The 22,202-nt window shown below is 32.6% G+C and overlaps 2 protein-coding genes across 2 annotated transcripts in view; both read right to left on the bottom strand.

Moving 5' to 3' along the window:
• The window catches only part of LOC111697147 (putative all-trans-retinol 13,14-reductase), a 6,546-nt gene extending 3,652 nt beyond the window's left edge, over positions 1-2,894 (bottom strand). The window contains exons 1-5 of the mRNA XM_023467042.1: positions 2,690-2,894; positions 2,337-2,403; positions 1,093-1,179; positions 663-800; positions 313-392 (exon numbers count right to left, since the gene is read on the bottom strand). Coding sequence (XP_023322810.1) covers positions 313-392; positions 663-800; positions 1,093-1,179; positions 2,337-2,403; positions 2,690-2,811 — 494 coding nt within the window. The 5' untranslated portion in view covers positions 2,812-2,894. The remainder of the gene's footprint in view (positions 1-312; positions 393-662; positions 801-1,092; positions 1,180-2,336; positions 2,404-2,689) is intronic.
• Positions 2,895-8,809: 5,915 nt separating this feature from the next.
• Positions 8,810-22,202, bottom strand: part of LOC111697152 (neogenin) — a 39,357-nt gene continuing 25,964 nt past the window's right edge. Inside the window, exons 16-20 of the mRNA XM_023467053.1 lie at positions 20,626-21,723; positions 13,523-13,663; positions 12,290-12,745; positions 11,282-11,490; positions 8,810-9,962 (exon numbers count right to left, since the gene is read on the bottom strand). Of these exons, the coding sequence (XP_023322821.1) occupies positions 9,825-9,962; positions 11,282-11,490; positions 12,290-12,745; positions 13,523-13,663; positions 20,626-21,723 (2,042 nt within the window). The 3' untranslated portion in view covers positions 8,810-9,824. The remainder of the gene's footprint in view (positions 9,963-11,281; positions 11,491-12,289; positions 12,746-13,522; positions 13,664-20,625; positions 21,724-22,202) is intronic.

Raw genomic sequence — 22,202 nt, 5'->3', positions numbered from 1 at the left:
AGAATAGTACCAACCGGATCCACATCAGAATAGTACTAAACAAAACCACATCAGAATAGTACCAACCGGATCCACACCAGAATAGTACTAACCGGAACCACACCAGAATAGTACCAACCGGATCCACATCAGAATAGTACCAACCGGATCCACACCAGAATAGTATTAACCGGAACCACACCAGAATAGTACAAACCAGATCCACATCAGATTAGTACTAACCGGATCCACATCAGAAAATCAAAGACTTACAAAATGGAGCTCATAAATCATAAATCAAAATGATTGGACATTTATTTATCAAAATATCACCTTTGTTTATGTTTATCTCCAATATAAACAATATCAAACTGATCTTCTAGTTTTGTCCATTCAACCTGACCGTCAGTTATCTTAAATACAAAAATTATTAATAATGTAATTTAATATCAATATTACAAAGAAATAATATTATTCTTGACAGTTATAATGGTGTTGATAATGATAATATGATAATAAAGATAATAGTAATAAATAATAATAATTACAATAATAATAATAATAATAATAAAACTAGCAAGAACAAGAACAAGAACATTTAACATCAACATCAACATCAACATCAACATGAACATGAACATGAACATGAACATGAACATCAACATGAACAACTATAAACTAACCTGATCGAAGAATGTTCTACAGAACGAATTGTCTCCCATTTCTCCAACATAATGAACTCCTATATCAAAGTTTAAACCTTGCTCCGGTATAGTGCTACAGCACCCTCCTGCAACCTTACCCTGCTCCAGCACCAATACCTGCAGTTACCAATTTATCACATAATAATCATACTAAAGGACAAGTTCGAGAAAGTGTAAGAACAGGTAAGAGTTTAAAAGGATATTAATGTTTTAAAAGGGAGCTCCATAAAAATTAAACAGTTTCCTTTAAGTATTGAAAATTGTTCAATTTAAATTTAAAGTATATATTCTCTAATTCAAGATAAATAAAACTAGGATAATAATTTCTAATTCGTGTTTATTGTGATTACCAACGGAAATCTTTCTAATAATCATTAAAAAATATTTTTAAAAGTTGTAAATAAAATTCCTTTTTGCCAGATTTAGCGAGAATAACTGCTGTTGTAAGTCCTCCTATTCCAGATCCTATCACCACAGCATCCAGGGCGGATGGAACCTTAATAAAATACAATATACTACAGTCGTCATCGTATATATTAATACAATAAAGACGACTTTAGATTTCAATTTTTGATTTCTACAAACCTCTTAAACAGCATGATTACACATAAACATGGAAACAAAGAGAAGCGTTCAATTAACAGCTTCTCATTGTTGACTTAACTTGTAATTTAAATAAAAAGTTTGTTAGAAATCAAAACTTAAAAGTCGTCTTCATTGTCTTGTTATAAACGCTGAAAACTGCAGAATTTTATAGTTGTAATCATATTGTACGTTAAACTCTGATTTTCTAATTCCTTAGATATTTCAAACTATAAATTATGTTGTATCACATAATCTAAGCTTGAAATATCATAGCTTTTCACCATTAGGTTACGAAGACAAAGCGTTTTTGAAAATCTAAAAACTCAATTCCTATTGTCAACAAAGTACTTTCAAACTGGTCACAATATCGTTTGTTTACAAATAACATTAAACAAAATTAAAGGAGCATTGGAATTTGCTGCCACGGCTCAACCTTTCCGGTCCCAGTCTGTACTGTATCGCCCAGACATTGGATAAATATAGCGAACACTCAATAGGACTAGCCGGTGCAACAAGGTTGACACGGTCAGACTTTAGGTTGAATTTACTTTTACTGAAGGGTCAGAGGTGCGTGCTCCGTTTAGGCCTATTCAGAAAAAAGTCTGAGTTTGAGATAACATTCCTTGTATTGGATTATTAAAATTGATTAAAATAGACGTTAGAACAGGAAGATAAAATCAACAAAGTCAATTAAAAACTATAACTTCAATATTGAAAGCAATTCAATATGACGAATGTATATTAAGTTGTAGTTGAATTACATATTTAAGTGACTGTAGACGTAATTTCCAGCGTTCCTATAAACCTTTAAACCTTTAAATCTTTGTCTGATCAAGGATGAATAAAATTTCTATTGGAAAATACGTTGTTTTCAATCCGGGTTCTCCATACGGGATAGAAAAACAACTAGATCGTCTTCATTGTTATTCAGAAAGTAGTTTATATCAGATATATGCTCCTTAATTGGAGGGTCATCTAAAACTACGTCCACAGACCCATTAAGGAAAACTGCATGCTTTTGTATAATTTGAAAAATTTCAGTCATAAAGAAAATAAGTGATATTGAACCTTATCGATGGAAAAGTTTTGCTGCAAAACATAACTTCTAGCTTCTGGGTCATGTTCGTAGGGTTTCCTAAACAAAATGCTATTAACATTGTTTTAAAAATATTACCGCAGTTGTTCAATGCCAATTTCTGGAAAAATTCTAAATAAAGGGGAAAAAATTAAAACGTAAATATTTACTTAGAGAAGGTTATAATATATCTATCTATTTATATCGAGCTTTAACTCAACCTATATCTATAGAACCTGAACCTTTAATTAACTCATCTAACAGAAGTCATCAGGTTAAAAGAATTATTAAAAATAAAACTAGAGTTTGAGGAGATCAATCAGTTCTTTTTCTAATAAAGCTTTACCTAGGTTTCCTTGAATCCTTGTTGAATGGATTGGGTGGAGAAAGTCTGAAGACCCTGCTGAAGGTGTTGAAAAGGGTGTAGAGCATGTTAAGGAAGAAGATGATGAAGTTTACAAGAATCATATTTCTCTTCTCAACCAAAGATATTTGACTGAAGGTTTGGACTCACAATTCCTGAAATATCAATGTCACCCTTCATATCCAATTGACCGTTTGACCCCCCCCCCCCTCTCCTTCCCTCTCCCCGTCTTTAAAATGCGTCGTAAACAAATTACGCATAAAACAACGACGCACCGAGGAAGACTTCTACAATTTAAAATATTTAAGATTGATAAATAATAAACTGCAAACTGCGAATAATTTCTAACTGCGCAGAGAACTTCAAAAAGAAAATTTAGAAGAAAAAAGTATTGGCAGAGGCCTTAAAAATGCCCGTTTTTCATAGAACCTTTATCATTTTCACACTCCATAAAGCTTTTTTTTACTTTTTTTAACATTACAAATAAATCTATAATTTTATCCCTAAAAGTTGTTAATTCATCGTCGAAAAATACTAACAATCCACCGCTAATTTATATTGAATATAATGTAAACAATAAATATGTAACTTTCCTTATCCTTTCCTTTCCTTTTCCTTTTATTTCTATTTTTATATTTTTTTAGAATTGGGTGGAAATATTCCCACAACCTCCACTTTTAGAGGGTTTTAAATATTTTCTCCTGAAACACTTTATTTTGTATGTTTTTGTTATATTTCATAAATAAATAATTTTTTACTTTACTTTACTTCTGTCACTTCAAATTGGCCAGGTCTCAAAAGTTGATTTAATCATAACTTTTTGACTGTATAGTTCATATCCAGACAGTTATATAATTAAAAAAACAAAGGAATTGAGTCTTTGTCACAAACTCTGATTTTCTAATTCCTATATCTTTGCAGTCCAATGTTGTAGCCATTTGCCATTTCAAACTATGACTTCTGTTAGATCAAATAATATAAGTTTGAAATATCAAAGGTTTACGACATAGGATTCAAAAGATATAAGGATTAGAAAATCAGAATTTGTGGCAAGGACTCAATTCCTTTGAATGCCAAATAGGTCAAGAACTCGTAAAGGGTGCCGAGCACTGTGGCTAGGGTACAAGAAAAGACTGTGTGATTGTATTGAATATGTATACTATACATAAAGTCTCCTAGAAGGGAGAATGAAGAATGTAAAGTGGATGACTGCTCTAGTTGATGAAAGAATGATGGATGATAAAAGAATAAGTTTAATCTGGGGGATTTCGAGGGTGCAAGGGAATCTGTAGGGGAAAAATTGATTAATTGTTTTTATGAACCCTTCAAACTAAAATTTAAACAAAACTTATAAGTTTAGTTAAGGTAATGAAATTTTAATATCAATTATTATTTTATCCATTTATTTGAATATCCACACTTTCATTAATTTATCCATCTATCCACATCCGTTCATCCATATATATCTATCCATAACCATGTATCCATGTAACCATATAATCTGTGGTGCAACTAATAATATATCCTAATCCTTTGATCTTGTTACTCTACTTCTAATCTATAATATTATATAGATATATATACACTACTCATCTATACAGATTATAATATATATACATAAATAAATACATACTGCAGATATTGATAATTCAAAATTATATCTATCCTGATTGAGGTGCATGGGGGGTGAAGAAGAATAAAACGGGAAAGGGGAGAGAGATGGAAAAAGGGAAAGGAGAATAGAAAGAAATAAGTGAGGATAAGAATTGTTTTTTCTGTACTAATGCCTTTTTAAAATTTGTAAATTGTAAATTTCGACGATTTTTCAACTATTTGAATTTTTAAGATTAGAGAGAAGATAAGAGAATAAAAAAACTTGTTTAAGATAAAAGGAAAGTAGAAAAGAATTAGAGACACTTGATTAAGATGAAAAAGTAAAGTAGAAAGGAATAAGTTTAAGATAAAAGGAAAGTAGAAAGGAATAAGCGCAGCTTGTTTAAGATAAAAGAGGAAAGTAGAAAGGAATAAGAGAAACTTGTTTAAGATAAAACAGGAAAGCAGAAAGGAAGAAGCCTAAGATAAAACATGAGAATAAAAAGAAATAAGAGAAACTTGTTTAAGATAAAAAAAAGAAAAGTAGAAAGGACTAAGAGAAACTTGTTTAAGATAAAAAAGTAAAGTAGAAAGGAATAAGCTTAAGATAAAACAGTCGAGAATAAAAAGAATTAAGAGAAACTTGTTTAAGATAAGCAAGTAGAGTAGAAAGGAAAAAAATCTTGATAAGAATAGAAAAGAAAAAGGGTAAACAGTATATTTGTAAATTATTAGTATTAATATTTTATGCACGTATTATGACAGAGCTCAAACTTTTCAGACCATACCTTGAAATTAGTTTGAACAGAGGAGAGAGGGTGGGGGAAATTCTTATAAAAAACTAGCTTAAGGGCCCGACGTTGCCCGTGGGAAAAAAATGTCAACCCAATCCGTCCAGCCGTTTGGCCGGCTTTACGCAACATATACATGAATGTTTTATTATATAGATGAAAATACTGTAAAGTGTAAATCCCCCGTGGGTAGAATTCTCCATGCGTCTAAATGGTTTAATCAGGATTCCCCCATGCACTTTTGTTGCACCCAGCCATATTCCCCTATTGTAAACCCCCTCCCCCTTTTTAATATTCCCCCCTTTTATTTTATTTCCCTCCACCGCTCTTCCTCCTCTTTACATAAAACCAAATGCATTCCCTCCTATAATTTCTTAACCGCCACCTTAATATTTGATAAGGAAGGAAATTGACAAAATTTTTCTTTTTTGAATATGTCAAAATGGAGGAGGGTCGTCTTAAACAGTGATTTTTCAAGTTCGCTTGTTTTCATTCTTAGTCAATTTTTGCAATGAAAATGAATTGAAAACATCAATTAAATTATTGAGTTTTGCGTACAATTCCTTTAAGAAATACTGTATAATACCTGATAAAGCTGAATTATATGCTTCTTTTATTTGCACTGAATAATCTGCAGTATATATTGGCCAATATACATTCAGCACACTTTACTAGATTAGCAAACATTACAGTAGTAATTCGCGAACACGATCCATTATAATTTACATACATTCTTCCATTATCATATTTGCAAAAATGTCGTCTCCAAGTAGTTGTAAAAGGATAAACTTCTCTCAATTAAAGTAATTATTGCAGGGATATTGAAGAGGAATAAAATTAATTCGTAGATCATCATAATCTGAAATGGAATATTTAAAAATAGTTGGAACTTTTTCCTTGGTTGTAAATATCCTTTGTACCCAATACCCATGCTTTTTCTTCAATCAGAGGACTTTTTTTCAAGAGACGTTTTTGTATAAAATCATACTGGGACAAGAAAAAAGCATTTTTTCCACAGGACTTTTTTAGTGCCAAAATTTTGGACTTTTTTTCAGAGAATGTTTTGGCGATTACCTTGTTCTGATAGTCTTCCAGGTCAGGTCGGATATAAAGTCACGGGGGGTTTCACTTTTTCAAGAAGGGAAGCGGAACCATGGAGCCATGATAAGAAATAGCCGAATTTTTAGTATTCAACTTAAATTTGAAGTTATATGTTATTTATTCCTCTTCTAATCTATTCTTTAATTTTATTCTCATTTTTTCTATTCTGTATTTAAACTTAATCATCTTTTTATTATTTTTCTATTCTACTCTATTTTATGCTATCTTTTTCTATTTTATTGTATTCTGTATTTCCCCCAGCAAATAAACCCCTCAAGTTACTTTGCAAACCATTATCCTTCAATCTTCCTATATTATATTAAATTGTAATCTGGATATATAATGTTTTCTTCAAGCGTTTTTTTTCGAAAACTTTCCCCACGTTGTAATTACGATTTACGAAAACTGTTTTTTTTTAAATCCATATTTTTAAATCTTGATTCAGGTCCTCTGTTTAAAGTCAGTAATCTCTTACTTTCGAACCCCGAAAGGTTGTTTTTTAGTATTTCATCTTTGTTGCATATTGAATATCATAAAACTTAAAATTTTTAAAGAACATGAATTAAAACTTGATTAGATTTAATCCGATACAGTAAGTTTCATATATGTTCGTACACCCGTGTTTTTTGAGGCTCTCTGTACACTGTTATATATTATTCTTAATGTTAGACTGTTAGTGTTTTCAAGCCTCAATTCACTCAAATTGTCTAAAAATACCATCTCTAGAAAAAGAGAAATTATAAAGAGTTATTATCGCTTTTTATTGAACATCTGAACAAAAAGTTAATAGAATTCGGAAGTAAAGAACACGTGTTTAACTTCAACATTTTTTCAAATATTTTTACAACTCTTAAGTGTCATAGAAGCGAAAAATATGTATTGGTTTCGGGCATACAGATCCAGGCAGCGATAAAAACTATGCATCAATTTTCAAGATAGTTGACTGAATTGTGTTAACCTTCATAAATGACTTATACTTATAAATAAAATATAAGAAAATTTTCAATTAGAAAAAGAAAAAAATCGCATTTCTTATTCTGAAATATGACGTCGTAGAGTTCTGACTTAATTAATCTCTACCGCTACTGCTGAATTTTTTTTTCTCCAAAGTAAATACGGTGGTAAGCGATTACGGTGGTAAGCGATTAATGCAATTTAATAAAGACGACATTCTTATCCAAATTTTAATTGTTAACAAGCTTATTCAGAATTACAAGTTTACAAGTAATTAAAGAGAATCTTTTTAAATTGACAGCTTCTCTTTTCTTCCATGTTTTTGTATAGCTATGCTGATTAAAAGATTGATATAAATAAAAATTGAAATCGAAAGTCGTCTTCATTAAGTTGATTTAATCGCCTACTACCGTCTATTATTGTCATTTTCGTTATTAAGTTCAAAGTCCAATGTATTATGGATGACCCTGTACCGTATAGAATACCCAATATGCATACTAACCAAAGTTTGTTTAAGTACCATTTATAATTTCTATTTATGGATATATTAACAAGGGGAGAACAATACATGTGCAAATACTGTACACTGTACAGTGTACACCTAACTATAAACTATATTCAATTATAGAATTTGCTCATTTCTAATAACGTAATAGGTCACAAACCTTAGTACCCAAAGATTTTTTTTTAAAATGCCAAATTAGAACCAATATTATCATGTTATATAGATTTTTCGTACAATATACATAAACATTTATGAATGAAGAAATTCATTTTTTATGGAGTCACTGTTACACCTTTGCGACCTAGCAACCTTTCAAGTTTTCATTTTCCTCTCAATAGTTTTCTACAATCTGAACGTTTTAAGACAAAAGTCCTAAAAAATTAATCATTTGTTTGGTTTACCTTTTTTATGACTACCAAGGAATTACTCTGATTCTTTCATCCCTATATCTTTGCAACCCGATGTCGTAGATCTTCGATATTTTATATACATTTTGATAGATTAAAAATAGTCCAAGTTTGAAATATCAAAGGTCTACACATTAAGGTTGCAAAGATATAGGAATTCGAATATTTGAGTTCCTTTGCTAGTTTTAACCATTTACTGTGTTAAATTTTATTTCTAAACTTTTTTTTTGAAATGATGCAATAATGTATATAAAAATCTCCTGGTATACAGGGGTATTCAGAAAACAGTATATGTTTAAAAAAAAAATTTCAATGGAGTAACACCAAGGATGTTGTAATTTACGATTAATATAACTGAAATATTGTTCAACAAACATTTGAAATGTATTCTCCAATTAACTATATTTCTAACTATCCATCGATGTGTGCTACGGTTACGTATCTGTTATGATATTAATATGATATAGTTGAATAACTAAATATATATAATCTTAAATCCAATGGTTTTCAACTAATTTGATTTTTTGCAGAAAGTAAGAAAAAAACATAATCCAAATTCTTACTTGTTATATTGTGAAATATGCATGTTGTTTATTTAGTTTAATCCTGAATACATATAAATAAAAACTGCACCATAATTCACTACAATAATAAGATTAAATAATTGATTTATTAGTTCACACCTTAACTTAATTTAGCTCTTACTCTATCTCTCTATATATAACTCACATCAGTAACAAACAAAAAGAAGTTAAATCATGTCTTTTTATTGATTTAACAAAATGAGGATGATTTTTATTTTCTCATTTTTTACATAAATTTCTTTCTCAAACTTTACACTGGTAACATAGAACATGTCTGTCGGCGGTAACATTTTATTCAAAATGAGGTAAAAAAATGTAAATACCCCTTTTTGCTGTATTTCCAAAGGACTGAAGGTTTTTGTAGGCTTATAAAGAATTTGCATTGATCAGGCCTAACTCATGATTGCTTTGAATTCTTATAACAGTAAAAAAAGACAGTTTAGGCCACTGCATTAACTATTTTAAAGCCATTATTTAATGATTTAACAGGAACTTATTTAAATTAGATTTTTCAAATTAACATGTTAAGATCGTGTTGGCCACAGTTGACTAAGGTTAGACAATTTCTAACTTATTGTGTTTAAATATTTTATGAAAATTTCTTTACATGTCAGAAATTTCATTATTCTTTGGGGTTATTCCAAAAGATTTTATTTTGCAAAATGCTGCATTCCTTAAAAATTGATTAATAACGTTACAAAAAGTGCAATCTAGTCAACAGGGTGTAAAAGATCCCTATTTTTTATATTAAATTTCAATTTGACAATTTTTCACTCTTATACATATAAATCCATTATTTGTAAAAGCAGTCCCAGGAACAGAATAGGATATCCGTGAGACAGCTGGGTCCGGGGTTAGCTGCATTTTTGGCTTGCATTGTAAAGTTCTCTTCACAGGTCACGTTTTTGTCACGTGATGGGTTTATAATGTAACGTGACACGGTAAAATGTCACGTGATGGGAGATCAAGATTGAGTAAGATTCTATTATTGTTGTAACTGTTCCATCACAAGAAATATATTATATATCGCTGTAAGTGCGTCCAGTTCTATTAATTTCATTTTTATCTTGAGATGGTGTAGAAATATTGGTTGAATTAATGAATATCTAGCACTGAAGTTGGAGTGCAGGATGAAAGAATGGATGGATCAATGAAAGGATGAATGAATGAATGAATGAATGCTCAGCACTGAGTATTACAAGTGATGTGAAGAGGATGTGGGGGTATCCTCTGTGGATTCCCGGTGATGGCGTTCAAGTCCTTCATCACGCTTTCCAGGTTCCTCATCTCATTGTTTAGCTCCTCGGTACTTCGAGACGCCTGAAACAATCAATCAATTAGTTATATTGATCAATGGATTAAACTAATAAAATAGATTGATTAAAGAATGGATTGATTTATGTAAACGGAAATAGCTTCATCCATTTGAAAACAGATTTTTCCTGTTCGTTGACCCACTGCAGGGTCCAGGCCATAATAAAGAGAGTGTTGACGAGATCCGAATTATTACAAATGACGACAAAGAATAAAGTTTAAGAAATTTTTGGAACAAATTCAAAATTATTCAAACTTTTTTTTTTCATGTACCAATTTCAATAATCCTGCACTGTCCCTTTAATATAATAATATCTAGAAGTAAAATGTAGTGAAGGAAACGGTCCTCTATCCAAACTATCCCTTCAACCCATCCTTCAATCCTGACTCTTTTCAGATATCTACTTCCAGGGGCACATTATAACTCCCCCCCCACCCCTTCGATTTATCATCCCCTCACGCCCCCCTCCCATACCCTCCAACCTTAATTGATGAAGGGTAAATATAATAATATCTCGGGAGGGGGTGCTAGCCTACACCCCTGTTTATTTTTCTACTTCTCAATCATCCAACTATTTATCTACTTGAGACACACCACCTCACACTATTTAATTTTATAGAACACCTAAAATCCTCCAAAACCAGAAAAAAAGCTAAACCAATATTAATAAAAATTATTAACTTAATTCTTCTTTTTTAAACAGTGTAACTAACTCCCAAACCCTTCTCTTCCCCGTTACCGATTTTATTTTATTCTGTTAAAATTAGATATTTCTATTTGTAATTTTATCCTATTTGAAAATGAAAATCTTGAGATTAAACTTTTCATAAATTAGCCAGAAAATATTAAAATCAAGAAACTAATTTCAATATTCTTCAGATAACTTTCTCAAATATAAGAAATTTTGATTTTTTTATTCAAGATCAGTTGATGAGAAAATCTAAGTGTGATAGAAATTATGAAATGTCCGATAACCTATTAGCGATAGATATATCTTTACTTCAGAATTCAAATAAACAAATTCTTCAATATTTTTAATGTATGAAGGTTAATAGTACGCTGTTATTTATGTGGTAATCATGTTTCATGAATTAAAAAAAGCAAAAAAAATAGTGTCAGCTGAGAACTTTTAAATGGAAGGATTGAGCTAAACTTGTTCCTAATGCGTTAAAGGTCTCCTGTTCAGTGTTCACCCTACTAATCCAGACTTAAGCTTGTTTCTCATTGGTAAAAGTTAAATAATTCGACCATTGAAAAATCAGAAATCTTAAAATTCTACAAATGAAAAGAATTTTTATATTAAAAAAAAATAAAAAATACTTACCAATAAGGATTGTGATAAGCAATCACAAGCTCCTTGTTGCATGAGTACATCAGGACTCCTCACCTCCTGAAGAAGACTGGGACTCCTAACCTCACCCATAGGTAGAAGAGTAGGGGAACTACTCCTTTGGTTCAAGGAGCAGGGTTCAGCGCACTCTGTAGTGGAGGACAGAACTCGTTTGAACGGACTAGTAGGGGTAGGACGCAGTCCTGAATACAAGATATATATGAACTAGTAGGGATAGGACGCAGTCCTGAATAGAAGACATATTATGGGACTAGTCGCAGTCCTTAACAGGAAATAAAGGACTAGAAGGGATAGGATGCAGTCCTGAACAAGAGATATATCAGAGGACAAATATGGACAGGACTCAGTTCTAATTAGGAGATATATTAAAGGACTATAACGGACTAATCTTTCTTGGACACAGTCCTGCATAAGAGTTATATTGGAGGAGGGATAGGATGAAGTCCTAAAAAAGGAGATATATTAGAGGACTAGTAGGGGTAGGACGCAGTCTTAGAAAGGAGATATTTTAGAGGACTAGTAGGGGGTGGGAAGCAGTCCTAAAAAGAGAATATGTTAGAGGACTAGTAGGGGTAGGACGCAGTCCTAAAAAGGAGATAATTTAGATGACTAGTAGGGGTAGGACGCATTCCTAAAAAGGAGATATTTAGTAGAGGACTAGTAGGGGGTGGGAAGCAGTCCTAAAAAGAGAATATGTTAGAGGACTAGTAGGGGTAGGACGCAGTCCTAAAAAGGAGATAATTTAGATGACTAGTAGGGGTAGGACGCATTCCTAAAAAGGAGATATTTAGAGGACTAGTAGGGGTAGGACGCAATCCTAAACAGGAGATATTTTAGAGGACTAGTAGGGGTAGGACGCAATCCTGTATAAAATAAATATTAGAGTGCTGGAGAATAGGACGCATAGGTATTAGAATTGAAAATGAATTATAATAATAATAATAATAATATATGAATAATATGCTAATATTAATATTTTACCTAATCCAGGTTTCGATTGAGAAAGTGATGAAGGTATATTTGGTACATTAAAGCTTCTAAGATGGGAGGGGCGACGGGACCCGCTCCCACTCCCCGCTGCACTTCCGCCACTCCCACTACACGCTCTGCTTCCGGAGCCGGATACACTCCCACTGTCGGCGGAGGATGTGGACATTGCGGATGACATATATTGAGGTATTTGACTAGGATGACAGCCTCCACAGCTCATGGCAGAGCCTCCATCTATACTGGAGGTCGTTGTATTTGCCCAATTAAAGTCTCCATTGCAGGTAGACGGAGGACCGTCTGACCCCGGGCAGTAGCCGGGGAGAGGCTCCGGGGAGTGCGGGGAGTTCATTGATCTACAAGAAGATGGAGGAGGAGGATTGAGGTTGTATTGAGACCGGATATACGTGGAACCAGAACAACTTCCGTTTGGAATACTTGACGCTACAGCTGCAACAAAAAATAATTTTACATTTGCACAAAATGCAGAGATTATAAATATAGGTCTAGATAGGTAGTTTTAGTTAGTTAATTGTTGTTAATATTATACAAATGAAGTCGCTTAGTAAAAATAACATATACGAATAGAAATCAACCTGAAAGATGTTAAATAAATAGGGAATAAACTTTTGCGATAAGGAAATTACCATAGAAGAAACATTTGTCATACCATATTTACAATAAAAAAATCAAGATATTATAGAAAAAGGTGCCTTTTTTCAGCTTTTCCAAAAGTAAATATATATTTTTTGACTGAGTATTCTTAACAAACTTCGTTTTGGAGGAAAAATCCAAAATTTTGAATCCCTATCCTAACAAAATGAATTTTTTTAAATCCGGGAAAGAGTTTCAGCCAAAAAAGTTTAGAGTTCAAAAACATCTATTCAAATCACGTGATAGCTTAATTTTCTTTTCAAAAAATCTAAAATGTACAATCTACGGACACCAATACACTCGGTGCAAACAAGTAATTTTTCAATTTAAAAAACAAACAAAACATAATAATGAATTATATAAAAATGAAAAACTGCAAAAGAAACAATAACGGCCTTTAGTAAACATGCATGTCTTTATGTAGGTATACAAACAGTGTATGTATTATGTTGCTGTACACAGTGTAAAAATCGTCCAAAATCTTGGGATTTAAACTTTTTTGTCAGAGAATAAATCCCTGATTATTAGGACAAAATAAAAACTAGGATAAAAAATAAAAATAAAAATACTCACACTCCTTAGACAGATATCGGGAAACTTTATGTTTGTTCCCGATTGCCGCGATTTTCATCGGGTGTCCGGACCCGGTGAGTGATTGTCGTAATAATCGGCGCTGCGATTCCCGGCCGGAGTACGATCGCTCACTTTCCGTTCCTGGGGTACAAAACAAAACTAAAAAAGGGCCCAACAAACATACTTTCTGGAGTTAAAAAGGGCCAAAAAAGCCAATTCTTACCCCAAAAAATATCAAACAGAACTTACAGTATCCTTTTCTTACGCTGTTTAATGAGAAAGCTTGTAAAGTTTGTATGAAAAATGTAGAGTTTTCAACCAGGTAAAACCTTCAACTCCTTCAACCTTTGAGATGCTAAATTTGAAAAGTTGAAAGAGTTTTAAACTTTCAATGGTTTCAAAACAAACAACGTTGGGTGAATTTGCTTTTTTATTTCGATCAAGAGCGGAGTTTTTATAAAAGTTTTTAAAATACAATAATACAAAAATCCGCTTTGAGATGAAAGAAATGATAAAAAATTCATTTTCAAATAAATAACATGAAAGGTTTAAAATAGTTGTGTTGAGAAATCCTTTAAATAAAAACCTTTCACAACTTTTAAAAAATCCAAGTTTAATATTTTATCATCTTAAATCTACAGAATTCATATTTAAGCCCTTGTCAGATTTAATATATAATAATAAATAAAATATTGTTACGAGAGGATTAGATAAAAACATCTTTAAGTTGACAAAACTGAAAACACAGTAAAAGTGGATTTTCAAAAACAAAAAGGGGGGGGGCCACAAAACGTATTACTCTCCGGAAAATTTAAACAGTGTTTAAACATAACTTAGAATTGTCTTAGGAGGCTGATTTTTTGCATGCAAACTCAGAATTATGTATATTACGTGCATTTTTTGGTTTTGAAGGAATATGAGCAAAAGTGCGCGCGCGCGCGCGTTTTTTCCCCCCACCCCCTGCCCTCCCTCACCATCACCCTCCCCAGACGACGGACAAAAAGTTGATTAATTAATACATTCGGAAATTGAAATTCCTATAAAACGAAGAAATGACAATTCCAATTCAAAGTGAAGAAAGAAGTCATTAAAAACTTCTAAATACGGGGTTTAATTCAGTCGGGGTAAAAACTTTTACATTTGGGGGTTCTAACTTCATCCGGGGTTAAAATTAATACCTTAGTGGTAGGAGGGGGGGGGGGGGGGCAGATTTTAAAGCTAAAAGCACAGCACCCTACTTGTTTAAATTACAGTTCGATTTAATAAAGTAGTCTTCTTAAGTAGCCGTCAAGCAGTACAAGCAGTATCTAAGCAGTTACTTAATGAATAATAAAGAAGTGGGCGTGTCGGCTTTACACCAGGCTAGGGCGTGTCTTGTTCTCCAGTGTATGCAGTAAATTCTAACTATTTCCTGTGTATGACAGTAGTAGGAAAATTAGAGAAAACGGGGCTTTTTTATAATCTAGATAATATGAAAGGTATTCAGAAAAAAATATTTCGATCTTTTTAAATTAAATAATAATAGGATGATATTTCTTGCAGTATCCAAAGTATTATTCCCTCTTCTCCTCCTTCCAATTTCCCCCCGCCATGTAAAATATAAAAATATAAAAGTAAAAATTGTATGCCACCTTGCAATTAAAAGCCTACCTTCCCTGTATTTAAAGTAATATAGTTTTATAGATGTAATTACCTAGACGCAAAATTTTAAAAATAAAACAATAAAATGCGTGTGGTCGAACCTAGGGGAAAACTTGGGGGAAAATTGCTTAAATCTACAATTTATGAGATTAAGTTTTCGCGGTTTTCTCCGACTTTAAAATTATTTTAATCTCTCTTTTTTACAGGGGTTTTAACATTTTCTGTAAATATATTGGAAGCATTTAAGATAATTTATCTTCAAGTTTTTCTGAATATTCGGCGCATTTAAGTTCTTTTATTTTCAACTTTTTCTCTATTTTCGAAACATTAACTATGTTGTATAGAATCCAGAGTTAGGGATGGTTAACCCGACTGTAAGCCTCTTTCAGTAGTAGACCCAAGACCTTTTTTTATTTTAAAATCCCCCTTCTTTCGAATTTACCCATTCTGTCCTTTCTTCCCCCGGGAAATGCGAAATAATAAAGTTTCTCAAAGGATTTCTGATGTAAAATGAAAATCAGAATTTTAACATATATATTAACTTTCTATAGATCAAAATTAAATCAAATTTCGATTCAACGAAGAAAATAAATTTATTAGTTTTTAGTTAGAGTCTTTAATCAAGCATTAATATCTCATTAATGCGTTAATCACCAAAAAACAGCCTGTGAGTTTCTTCACTATAATTCTTTATTTTAGACAAAAATCTGTTTTTCATAAATAATATATAATAATAATAATATAATAATAATATAAGAATGCGTCAAAATATTCAATCAAATTTGATTCAACTCGAAGTATACAATAATTTCCACTTTTTAGTTGTACTTAAAATTATCATTAGCGTCAATAAAATGACAATTATTAATTATTTCGGACATTTGGTTCGTCATTAATTTCATATATATATATATTATTTATGTATGGGCCTTGTCCAAAATCAGCGCTAAGTAATGGGGTGAGTTTGGTTAGAATTAGGGCATCTCTAGCATTTATGCAAAAACTAATGCAATTCAAATACACATTTTAATTCAATAATGTTGCAATGTTGGAATAGGAAAATAAATGCAAAAAAATTTACTAACTTGTCCCGACATATTTCTAAAGTTTTCAGTGTCAAAACATTAAAATATTTACAAAATTTCAACAATGAGGGAAAAATCCCCCCCCCCCCCTCCTGTCCCGAACATCATTTTCACGCTATGTTTGAAGGATGAGGAATGGATGGTAAAAAATGTAAAATATTTTGTCAGGCTTGTCTAAAAATATAACACACGCTTTATATTATGAAATGTAATATTCAGCTCTTAAAAGATTTTGTTACGAGGGGCCTTTATTACAAGCTTAAGCATGAGAAAGCCAACGCTGAGAAATCTTCTAAAAACTATTTATCATTAATTAATTAATTATTACATTACACAACACATCCTCAGACACACATTACACATAATGTGCCAGGGTGGGTTCAAGAATAACATTAAAACACGCCTCCAATTCGATTTTCTAAGTCTTACATCTTGGTAACCTGATGTCGTAAACCTACTATGAATTCTGATTATCACATGGCTTTTTGGTTTACACTATAAGAATTAAGTGTTATAAATCAGATTTTTTAACAAATTTTCAGTTCGTTTTCAAACTAATCTTAGTTTCATAGTTTTCTAGTAATATAGTTTATATCTTTATATTCAACAAAAATATTATTTTGTGAATTCTAAAAACCCAAACCAGACGGATAAGAGAAAGATGTTGTACATATTTTTTATGTGTGTATTATACACAATACAATACAATATATACTAATATTATACAAATATATTTATAGAAGTGTATTGTTGTCTCTACACTGAAATGTAAACAAACAAAGTTTGTAAACAAACACTAGAAGAATTGAAAAGAGAAAACAAACACAAAAACCTGCTGGATATGGATAAACCCTGAGAAAGCGAAAACAAAACAGAAAAATATGAAATTGAGAAGCAAGACAGGAGAGAGAAAGAGTTGAGTTTTTGTTACAAGCTCAGATTTTCTAATCCCTACGGTATAAACCTTAAATGTTTCCAAATATGAATTCAAAATAAAATCTTCATTTAAATATTTAAGGTTTACACAATCAGGTTACACAAAAGCTTGAATTTATGGCCAAGATTCAATATCTTTACATAAGAGTATAAAAAAGCACTTGAATAAGAAAAAAGTCTAATGCCCACTTTAATTTATCACTAATTCTTTAAATTTAATTATGAAACTAAAATTTTCAACTAAATGACAAATAACAAAAAACGCCCTAAAATATGTTTTGAGTACTGAGTAACCATTGAACTTGTTTAACTTTTACACATTTAGACTTTTCAGGATTCTTTATATTTCTAAAGTCTACATGACTACTATAACCCTCTGAATAGTCTAGACTACCCACAAGTGACAACTATAAACCTCTGAATAGTCTAGACTACAAGTGTCAACTATAACCCTCTGAATAGTCTAGACTACCCAAAGTGTCAACTATAACCCTCTGAATAGTCTAGACTACTTACAAGTGTTAACTATAACCCTCTGAATAGTCTAGACTACCCACAAGTGACAACTATAACCCTCTGAATAGTATAGACACTTCACCAATGATAACTAAAACCCTCTGACTAGTGTAGACTACCCACAAGTGTCAACTATAACCCTCTGAATAGTCTAGACTACTCACCAATGATAACTATAAACCTCTGACTAGTCTAGACTACCCACAAGTGTCAACTATAACCTTCTGAATAGTCTATACTACCCACAAGTGTCAACTATAACCCTCTGAATAGTCTAGACTACCCACAAGTGTCAACTATAACCCTCTGACTAGTCTAGACTACTCACCAATGATAACAATAACCCTCTGACTAGTCTAGACTACCCACAAGTGTCAACTATAACCCTCTGAATTGTATAGACTAATCACCAATGATAACTATAACCCTCTGGCTAGTCTAGACTACTCACCAATGATAACTATAACCCTATGACAAGTCTAGACTACTCACCAATGACAACTGTAACCTTCCGACTAGTCTAGACTACACCAATGACAATTGTAACCCTCCGACTAGTTTAGACTACTCACCAATGATAGAAGTAGATGAAGCAGGTTCCAGGGTAACATTCTGAGGAGGATCAGCAGGAATATCGGAGTAGGTTCGAGCAACTATCTCTTCACTATATCCTCCCTCACCATTACTAAAAATATTAAACAATTAAAAGAATGATAATAAAAAAATGAATAAAGGAATTTAGCCTTTGCCACAAACTCTAATATTCAAATCCCTAAATCTTTGCAACCCAATATCTTAGACCTTAGATATTGCAAACTATGAATTCTGCTTGATAAAATAATTCGAATCTTTTAAAAAAACTCAAATTTTCTAAACCCTATATCTTTGTAACCTGCTCGTGTAAACCTTTGATATTTCAAAGATATGGGTAAATTAGAAAATTTGAGTTTGTATCAAATACTCAATTCCTTTGCTCATACTTTTGTCATAACAATCTGATCTAGTAAAGAGCTTTGACGTTCCAAACTATGAAATTTTCTCGATCAAAATGTTGGAGGCTAAAATATCAATGATTTACACCATCAGGTTGAAGACATTGGGATAAGAAAATTCAAGCTTGGAAAACATTTATTTGATGTGACTAGTGAGTGAGGCTTAAAAATAAGGTCGACATGTAAAACTTTTCTTAGGAAAAACGATATCTGAAGCTATAGTTAACGCTTTCTCTGTATATTCGCAAAAAAAAAGAATTGAAATACTATTATCATAAAAACTGACCTATTGAATGCTGAAACCCAGAAAGTGTACTCTGTGAACTCCCTGAGATCTGAAAGATGGTATTGTGTATCCTGAAGTACAATCTCCTCCTCCATTGATAGTTCCCCCTAAAATAAAACAAAAATAAATTTTGCAATTAAAGAAAAAATCTGATTGATAAGAACACAATTTATAATGGAAAAACAATTTTCTCATCTCTATATCTTTGCACGCTGATGTTGTAAAAAGTAGATTTTTCATCGTCATAGACATGAGGTTGCACAAATATATATGGATTAGAAAATAAGATTTTGAGTGATCAGTTCATTAATCTTTAAAAGCTGACCAGCAACGGCTTAATCTAATCCGTTACCGATTATTCAACGTTTAATCTTTTAGATCAGTAACAACAGACAACAAAATAAATTAAACGTTTTAGTGTTCACCAGAAACAACGTCCGATGAATAAAAATCAGGAACCTATTTTCATTATGTCTAAACCTGACCCAAATATAAAAGTATCAAATTTTATTATAATCTGAATATTTGACTGGCAAGCTGTAAAAACAATCCACAATCCTAGTTTACAAGGAAGAAACTACAAAACAACAGATTTTATGGATCATATTAAATACATCATAAAATTAAAATAAAACCTTCATACACCCCCCACAGCCTGCACTGCACTGGTTATCAATGTAACCCCCCCCCCCCTTGTTTGTTAGACATTATACCTACACCCCTCCATCCATCCTTTCCTTTAAAATATATGTCTAAAAATCATGCCTGATCTCAAATATTAAATGCAAAAAAGTTACATCATCTAAATTACTTTTTAATCTTGTAAATGACAAAAGTATTTTTTCCTCAAAAAATGCAATTTTTTTTAATAAGTGCCTTCAAAACCAAAAAATGCACGTAATATACATAATTCTGAGTTTGCATGCAAAAAATCAGCCTCCTACGACAATTCTAAGTTATGTTTAAACACTGTTTAAATTTTCCGGAGAGTAATACGTTTTGTGGCCCCCCCCCCTTTTTCATCATCTTTTCTAAAATTATCAAAAAGATTAAAAAAGATACTGCAAGTTCTGAGGACCCTGTAAACAAAATAAACAAAACAAAAAAACTGTCTATATGCACTATGTATGTATGTAAAATATGTACAAAAAGAAAAAAATATCATGAAACCCATTAAAAAAAAAAAATTTATGATATTTTTTTCCGCGTTATTTTTTGGTGAATATCTTCCTGTTTTAGTGATTTTAGTATATGTAATGTGTAATTTGATATTAAAATGTTAACTGAAAAATTCACTTGGTTCATTGTTTTAATTGACATTTGAATAAATAAGTGGGACTGAAATTTCGCGAATAAAAATGCGATTTGCAATTTTTTTTGCAAGGAAGAAATTTCGTAATTGAATAAAAGCTTTTCTGCCAAGTTAGAGGACATTAACCCAAAAATAAAAAATCATTCCTTTACTGGATCAAACCATTAAAACAGATATAAAAAAATAGTTCAAAACTAAAGCAATGTACAAGCATAAAGCAAAAGGGATAACATGTTGAAACGAAATAAAAATATCTAAAATAAATGATTTTTTACTAAATAAGATTGAAAAAAGTTTGATTGGAGCAGGAATTGTATTGTGAAGCCGGATCCTACCTGAATATGGAGCAATATATCTAGATCTATCTAGTGTGGAGCTGGAGCCTCTGATATCTACAGGAGTGGAGCGGGGTAGGGAGGGGGCACGACCTCCCTCCTCCTGATTGGAATTCATTGATTTTAACTCCAGCTGATCGTGGTTTATCCAAAGATCCGGCGGGGGCGGGTTCAACTTCTCCCGCCCTGCTCCTGTCTCTCCTTTCATATATGGTTTATTTCGCTCCAGCTCTGCCGCCCTGGAGCCCCGCCGACACATCATCAAACCAAATATAACCGCCACAATCACTATTACACCACCGGTTGCAAATATTGAGTATTGAACCGCCGGCGGAATACCACCGTCGGAACTTGCCACTGTTCCTATTTCGCCGGATTTAGTTCGGTACATCACTACAGCTGAATGAGGACCATATCCTTTACTATTTCTGGCCTGGATCTTGAAGTAGTATTTAGTGTCAGGATCCAACTGCCTGATCTCGGTGGAGGTCTTGTCCCCGATGACCCCCTCCACCACCCACTCCCTATCCTGCTTCCTCTTGTCTTCGGTATAGAAGATCACATAACCGTTTATCCGTCCGTTTGTTCTCCGCGGTGGTAACCAGGTCAGCGTAATCGTTGAAGGATCGGCGGTGTTACCGATAACATTAAGATCCCGAGGCGGGGAGGCGGGTGCAGATTCTTGTGTAGTATTAAGGACGACCAGAGACCAGGGTGACTGCCTGGCACCCTTCACCACCTTCACCGTGAACTCGTACTCCATGTTAGGACGGAGATCGTCGATCATGGCGTTTAAGTCTGTTGCATTCCTATAGTTGTGCTTCGGACGCTCGGCTTGTATCGAAATAACACTGGTGTACCGAACAATATAATATCGATTATCCGTGATTAGCTGATTCCTGGGAAGGGTTGAATCGATCCATGTGATCACAACCGTAGAGGACGAAAGGACGATTGCGTGTAGTCCAACGGGAGGGACTAGTGGCGTGGCTGGCTCATTCGGTGCCTCGTCACTCGTCCTTGTTGTTTCATAAATCGGCCGTCCATCGCCGACGTTATTGTATGCCCTCAAACTGATGACGTACTCACTGTTCGGCTCTGAAACAGAATATTCTTGTATCGCCCCTATGAAAGATTAGGCAAGGGCAATATATCTGTTCTCACTTGAGCCAATTTTACATATATTGACATTTAGAACAAATAGTTGCACACTGTATTTATACATGAATACTCATGTATATAAATAAACAGATAAAAGAGAACCTAAAAATACACATTAAGGAAAATCTTGAAAAAAAAGCAATAACATAACAAGAAAAAGATATAACGGAATTGAGTATTTGTGTAAACCCTAAATTGTGTAATCCCTATATCTTTGCCATCTGATGGAGTAAACCTTTGATATATTAAACTAACATTTGATCTAACATAATTCATAGTTGAAGGTCTACGACATAGTGTTGCAAAGAAAGATGTATTAGAGAATCAAAATTTGTGGCCAAGACTCAATTTCTTTGTTATTATCCTGGAAAAGGTGCAAAAAGACAATTTCGTGAACGCAAAATATGTGTTTGTGC

The sequence above is a fragment of the Eurytemora carolleeae genome, unplaced genomic scaffold (genome assembly GCF_000591075.1).
Source record: "Eurytemora carolleeae unplaced genomic scaffold, Eaff_2.0 scaffold128, whole genome shotgun sequence".
NCBI lineage: Eukaryota > Metazoa > Arthropoda > Copepoda > Calanoida > Temoridae > Eurytemora > Eurytemora carolleeae.
Note: the sequence above shows the minus strand (reverse complement) of the source record. Positions and strands in the feature narration are given on the sequence as shown.